Source organism: Oryzias melastigma, linkage group LG11 (assembly GCF_002922805.2).
Source record: "Oryzias melastigma strain HK-1 linkage group LG11, ASM292280v2, whole genome shotgun sequence".
NCBI lineage: Eukaryota > Metazoa > Chordata > Actinopteri > Beloniformes > Adrianichthyidae > Oryzias > Oryzias melastigma.
Window position 1 is genome coordinate 17,102,322 of NC_050522.1, and position 7,247 is coordinate 17,109,568.

General features: G+C 36.7%; 2 protein-coding genes across 2 annotated transcripts in view; one reads left to right on the plus strand and one right to left on the minus strand.

The window, feature by feature from the left end:
* fabp3 (fatty acid binding protein 3, muscle and heart) overlaps window positions 1-2,182 on the plus strand; it is a 5,159-nt gene extending 2,977 nt beyond the window's left edge. Inside the window, exons 3-4 of the mRNA XM_024299738.2 lie at window positions 1,622-1,723; window positions 1,808-2,182. Coding sequence (XP_024155506.1) covers window positions 1,622-1,723; window positions 1,808-1,861 — 156 coding nt within the window. The 3' untranslated portion in view covers window positions 1,862-2,182. The remainder of the gene's footprint in view (window positions 1-1,621; window positions 1,724-1,807) is intronic.
* Window positions 2,183-4,465: 2,283 nt separating this feature from the next.
* The window catches only part of zcchc17 (zinc finger, CCHC domain containing 17), a gene marked incomplete in the record, with an annotated part of 6,171 nt that continues 3,389 nt past the window's right edge, over window positions 4,466-7,247 (minus strand). The window contains 6 exon segments of the mRNA XM_036214281.1: window positions 4,466-4,759; window positions 5,031-5,170; window positions 5,249-5,349; window positions 5,422-5,513; window positions 5,598-5,698; window positions 6,949-7,098. Of these exon segments, the coding sequence (XP_036070174.1) occupies window positions 4,595-4,759; window positions 5,031-5,170; window positions 5,249-5,349; window positions 5,422-5,513; window positions 5,598-5,698; window positions 6,949-7,087 (738 nt within the window).

A 7,247-nucleotide genomic window follows, 5' to 3' on the forward strand; every position in this document is an offset into this window, starting at 1 on the left:
TGGAATTATTCAGTGACCTTTCACTCCAGAGTGCACTTGAGAATAGAAAACACCTGAAACGCGCAGAGCAACAAGCTGCAGAGGGCAAGAAACTTAAAAAAAATGTATTACGGTCTTAAATGCCTCAGTATTATTATTTTTTTTACATAGATCTATTAAATAATGTTTTAGCCTGCAATTCTCTGGTGTTTTTCCAGCAACTGTTATGTTATTCTGGTTAAATTGAGGCTCTTTCATGTAATAAAGAGGTAATTCACGTATTTATCTTTACAAATAATCAGGGATGGATATCGCCAATAATTTCCAGAATTAATTCAATTCCAATTTTTTTTCCATTCTTTAAACTTATTCTATTCAGTTCAATTTTAAGTTTACGTGGTTACAGATTTAGAAATACATTAATAATCTATAAATATGTTTAGAAGATATTCATAAATAATCTGATACAGTTCACATACTGTAAAATTTACTAGTGAAATTATGAGATTGTTAATACCACGGATTCTCAGACAGAGAAGCTCCAATAATTGTTCTGTTTCTCCTGGAAGGCGTTTCAGTTTGGCCACTAGGTGGCGATCACGCTATAGCATTAAACTTTATTCCAGAAGAAGAAAGAATGAGCAAAAAACAGTGCTTTAGACCCCAAATGGTTACTTTAAAATATATTTCCTTAAAAGAGTTTGGAAAATTCGTGTCTGTGAGTAAATAAAGATGTTTATTTAGTCAACAACGTATGTTTAGGTCAATCGAGCGTTAGCATTAGCCATCCTATGGGAAGTCCCATTATACATTAGCATCAAGCTAGCAGACTTTGGCAATATCGTTCTCTACTTTTATGGATCAATTATTAAGCTTAGGTCGTTTCAGATTGATTAATCAGTTTTTATCAACTCAGTCCTACAAATAATAATTACTAAAAAAAATTGAAATTATTCCCTTAAAAGTGACCCCCAGGTAACACTTCTTTTTTAAGTTATTTTCCTTTAAAAATGACCCACCTTAGAATTAAAAATATGCAAACCATTTTCACACATTGAAGTTTAAACAATTGGCTACCTAGTTGTCAAAAACAAATTAGACAGGATTTTTTTCACTTTTTGTATCTGTGGAGTTACAAGATGCTGGTTTGAGAACACTTGCAGGCCCACTCCAATCATCTTGTGATCTTTTAAGTTCAATTGTGCAATTTTTAGCCAAAATTTAAAAAAATTTGAGGATACAGAGTGGCAGTAGTTCATTTAAAACTTGCCTCTGAGTTGTGGACGAGACTTTTGGCATGGTGCAACCCACCGCCCTCTTCTCCGCCCTAGTGCTCAGACGTTTACATGCTCTCATGGAGCTTGTTGACCACCCACATCACAAATAAGATCTTTTTGAAACTGCATTTTTTGTCTTCTCCTGATTGACATTGATTTAAATAAGGAAATACTCAGAAATGCACTTTAAATCTTCTCCAATGTATGTTTAAACTACAAAAAAAACACTTTTCTTCAGGTGAGCTTGTCTGTTTAAAAGTAATTGTTTTTATTCTAAGGAAAGAGCCAAATATTTATATTTATTCTAAAATTGTTCAGAGAAACTATATCTGAAAGTATTATTCATTCACCTCGTCTGCCTGCAGTCCGTTGTGTCAATAGAAGATGGGAAGCTGGTTCACGTGCAGAAGTGGGACGGCAAAGAGACCAGTTTGGTCCGGGAAGTCAACGGAAACAACCTCACACTGGTGGGTGTCCCAGAAAACGTCCCTGTGGCATCCCTGAGAATGTTTTGAATGCATGCTTAACCCATCTCCTTCTCTCCGCCTCAGACGCTCACGCTCGGAGACGTAGTTTGCACACGCCGCTACGAGAAGGCAGAGTGAACCCTGTTCCCCGGGCACCTACAGAAGCACTCGCATCCGCCCCAAAAGCTCCCTTCTGCCACTTCAAAGGCCAAAAAAAAAAAAACCGCCCCACACTAGAATGGCTGCTCGTTTTTTTTCTTACTGTACGCTCAGTATTAACTGCTGACTGTGACGTCCCCGTTCTGTTTTATTATTCCTTTTACTCTAAGAACCACTGAATAAATTCCAATGGGTTCATTTTTGTTGTTTTTCCTCAATAAATCATTTGAGAATGGTGCATAAATACCTTTGGAAAGTGTTAAAATTTGAATACTACTAAATAAAAGTATCCAAAACTGACTTTTTGGATTTGTGTCCACATTCATTTTTTTTTTTTACACATAAATCCTTACAATTTGAATATATTTTCCTTTTATGAACCATCAGCAGTCACACCCTGAAGAATTATGGGTATTTTATCACAAACCGTCACATGCTCTTTGTTTTTTAAGGGTTTTAGAGCTCCTCTGGTAGCATAAAAATGACCCACACTTGACCTCAATTCTAATTTCATACGAGAGCTGTTTCATTGGAGCTTTTCAAACACGAGGTTAATTATAACCCAACAGAAGTGTGTGTCTGTGTGTGTGAATAAAGGTTTATCTGTTTTTTTGCCCTGGCTAGGTGTGTGGAAAGTTTAAATCATGTACCAGGTGCAGAGCTAATGCTATTTTGTGTCCTTATGGACAAGGTGTGACTTCTAAATTGGTCTCATTCCATCTCAATGTCATGAGTTTGTGACTCCCTGCCAACTGGAGGTAAGGTGAAGGGGTGAAAGGCCTTCGGAGAGGACAGTCAGGCAGCTACTCAGCTTTTAAAAAAGTCTCAGGAGGGGATTTGTGAACTGAAATGAGTCGCGTGCTGACCTTTTGACGCAGTATTGGGCTGTAAACTGTTTTACAGGCTAAGATAAATGGATGATATTGAAGGACTGCAACAGAAATGTTAATATGTAAACTCTGTCTTGACTAGTTACTCTGAAAATGTATTAATCTTTTTTTGAAGTTTCCTGGCTTAAATTTAATTAAAAACGGTTAACTTTCCAAATAAAGAAGCTGCAATGATCCACATTAGTCCAAACTAAGTCAAAAGTAAGTGAACCTCTTCACTGTAAATGCAGGTAGCTCTGCATTGAACCGTGTTGGAGCAGTCCTACAACTCAAAGAAATTGTATTTTCTATGCAGAAAACCTTCTGCTAACTTCCGTTTAAATTCTTTTTAGAGTTTTTAGTCTAAAAACGAAATTGCAAGCTTTTTTTTTGTGGTGACTCCAAAGACTTGTCAAAGATTAAGGAACCTCAACTTCCTCTAACAGAACAGTCTGCACAGTTCTTTTTAGGGTAAACAACCTTAGTGTTCAATTCACAGTTTGAAATTTGCTTATTTTCATTTTTTATTTGGTAAAAACGTTTATTTATTTACATGTTCTAACTATTTTTACATTTTAACTTTTTTTTGGATTAAAAAGGAAACCTTGACACATGTTTTTTAAACAGTGTTCGCTATTTAAATTGAAAAAAAAAAATATAATGCGTTGAGATGACTAATTTTTTACATTTTTTAAAATCTTAATTAAATCCAGAAATATCTTTCATAACTTTCTTGGATATTGTCCAAACAATAAAAAAATCATACATAATTTACTGATTGAAATTTTATTTTGAAAGGAACCAGAATTTGTGCATTGGAGAGGGATATTCTATAAATTTAAATAAAAAAATGCCTTTAAATAAGTGAGAAAATTATCTTAAAGTCTGTCTTACGTTGAGCTGAACCAGATGGCTAAACTCTAGATTCAAATTCTGGCTATGCAAAGTCAGGATTTGGCTAAATTTGTTTCATCTTTATCTGATGCAAACATGAGTGAAAGGGATCTTGGGAAATGACAGATGCTTCTGTAGAAATTTTTTTTTTTTTTCATTTTTCCCTGCATCTGGAAGAGATCTATCACCCTTCAGTCCTACAAGTAGGAGCTTGAAAGTAGGTCAAGACAGAAGAAAGACACTTGATTTGAAGACTCTGACATTGATCTATGATCCCTGAATTGGCCCGGGGTTAATGCATTTTACATGTTTAATCTGGTAGGAGGTAAAAGCCTCGAGTCTGCTCGCAAACATTAACTGAAAATGACCTCCGGCTGGTTGTGTGTCCCGTCGCCCGCACATGAGATCCTCAAGGTCCTTGAACAAAGAAGCGGCGCTTTGTTGTCCTTCTGTACACAAACAGCTTTAATGGAGTTAACAGTTTACATGCAGGATGAGGGTTGTTTGTCCCCCTGGAGGCAAACGCTCAACATAAAAACACAATGAGAGGTGCGCGACATCAGGATGTCACCGCATCGTGGGGTTCCTGTTCGCTGCTTACATTTCCTGTCTGTCTTAACTACTTCCTGTGTGCGGCGACTTTAACACCCCCACAAAAGCACGCTTGATGAGACGTATCAGACACCGGATAGCTCTGAACAGTATCTGGATTACAATTGGGTTGGTGCTCGCTGGCATATTGTAAACAGGTATCAGATTGCACAAGACTCCCTTTTTTATGAGGCAGCCACAGGTTACTTCAGGACAAATTATTACATCATTTTTTTTTTTTTGTGTATTATTTTGAAAGAATGTAAAGGGACTGATCTCCTTAATTTCCTGTAAGCTTTATATTTGATCACAAAACAATATAAGTGAAAGCCTTTAGGTGTAGCTTGCAGTCTCCGTCTCAGCTGTGTTTGTGCGATTTGTGTTTTTTGTGTTTCTTTTTCTTTTTCTCCTCTCCTTCGTTGCCATGGCGCCTCTTCTTGGATTTGCATTCGCTGCTGCTGTTGCTGCTGTCGCTCCCCGACTCCTTTCTCTCCCTCTTCATCTTCTTTTTCATTTTCTTTTCCTGGACCGTAAACGGACAAAAGGTGAAATTTCAAAATAAACAAAGAAAAAATGTTAGAATGCTTTCAGTATCTCAGAACTAAACTGCTATTTCCCTGCTAATCAGCAGAGATCTCACTGTTTTTCTGCTTCGGTTTGATCAAATCGGCTTTTAAGAGCAACAAAATGCTTTACATAAAAACCAGCTCAACTATAAGCAAAACATAAATAAAAAATAGTAGCACCAATGACATAAAATATGATTAAAATACAATTAAAGAATACATTTTCACCTTCTTTTTCTTCTTCTTATCAGATTCCTGCTGGGATGCAGATGCCGATGTCTGCTGATGCTGTGGTTCTTCATCGTCCTCTTCAGGCAAAAGTGTGTACTGCAGTCCCGGAGCAGAGAAGCAGTCTTTAGTGAAGTGGCCTTAAATTTTGAAGAAAAAAAAAAGGATGTTCAGGGAACTAATATAAAAGAATGAAATTTGTCACGTTGACTTCGTACCCTTGCAGCCGCACTTTGAACACGTGGTGTTTAAAACGGCCTCCAGTGTGATCTTGTTGCTGGTTTGATCTCTAAACTGTCTTCGCCGTCTCAAATCCTGACTGCAAACACAGCAAAAGTTCAACAACAGCATTCTCCTGTGCAGACACACGGATAAAACGTGAAAGGCGTACTCTGCTATGACGTTATTGGGGTCCAAGTCCCGCCCCGTTCCTTGATTGACAGCTTTCATAGAGAACGATAACTTGACTTTTTCTCCCTGAATCTGGCAGACACAGGACACAGCTGTAATGACTGTGATAGCAGATCTTCAAAATGTGTGTTTGTGTCTGAGTTTGTATGAAGTTACCTCTCTCCCAATGACTTTAATCCACACGTGTTCCCCGACGTCTACAATCTCTGAAGCGTTCTCAACCCTGGAGGCCGACATCTCACTCACATGCACCAAACCTGCACGCATCAATGAGTACAAGAAGCAAACATATGAAAAGCTAAATGTATATTCAAATGAAAAATAATAGTTTTACTTTACTGGAAACAGAAAGAATAAGTTTTAAGTTTTTTCTCTTTATTAAAAAAAAAAAATGCAAGAAAATTACCCAGAATTTGCATCATTGGTTAGGTCAGGGGTCAGCAACCTTTTACAATAAAAGAGCCATTTGGGGTCGTTTTATTCCGATCAAAACCTAGAAGGAGCCACATAGTCTTACTTTAGCCGTTAAGAAATTTGGATTTGCATTCATAACCATCTTTTCATTTTTTTTTTTAAATAAATATGAATTATGTCTATTTTTTGGCACGGATAAAAGCAAAAATATAAGAAGAAACTAGCATTACTCAAAATGGGATTTATTTATTTATTTTACATTTTTACCTTTAGCCTTTAGTAGAAGCCAAATTAGCAAAAAAGTTAGCTTGTTGCTTAATTACTAGCTAAACTCCTAACCTAAAATTCCTCAGTAAACTAAATTCGTCAAAAAAGTTAGCCTGTCTAAAACAGAAGCTAAATTCTAAATTAGGTTAAAACTCCAGTAAACAACAAATTAGCCAAAATGCTAGCATGTTGCTGAAATAAAAGCGAAACTCTAAATTGGCCTAAAAAGTCTAGTAGATAACAATTAGCCAAAAATGTTAGCATATTGCCAAAATATTTGCTAAACTCCAAATTAGCATAACAAGTTTAATTAGAGGCCAAATTAGCCAAAAAAGCTAACTTGTTGCTCAATTACTAGTTGAACACCTAAATTGCCAAAAATTCCTCAGTAAACTAAATTAGTCAAAAAAGTTAGCATGTTTCTAAAACAGAAGCTAAATTCTAAATTAGCTTAAAACCCCAGGAAACAACAAATTAGCCAAAAATGTTTGCATGTTGCTAAAATAATAGCTAATCTCCAAATTTTTGAAAATTACTGTTTTGTTTTTCTTCATCCACAGAGACACCATGGAGAGATAAAAGAGCCACCTTTTCACCTTCTTTTCAACTCCTCAAGGGTTGAAAAGTGTTTTACTTTCCTTCCGCAGAGTGCATAAATATCAAAACTTTTTTCATTTTCACCAGAATGCTAAAAAGCTTCGATCACTTTTATTATGTTGTTCCACAGTTACAGAATCCTTACAAATTCTGAGAGATCAATCCGCTTTCCTCCCTGAAAGATCTGGATAAACAGTTGTATCCACAAGACCTCTGACTTTTTACTCGCCTTGCTTCTTGTACCCTGGCAGGCGAACAAATGCTCCATAAGTCTGGATAGAAACAACCTCGCCCTTAGCGATGCTGTACAGCGGTGGCAGTCCATCCAGTCCACCTGGCTCCTGACTGGAACCGTCACGATGAGACATCCTCCCAGCCACTGTGAAAAGAATTGTTGATTTTTTTTTGTGATCTGTAATGTGGATAAAGGATGCAAAAGGAACTAGAAAAATTGCATTACCTCCGATAATGCATGTGTGAATGCATTTTCGCGTTGTGCAAAGTTGTGTTACATTTGTGTAACTTGTG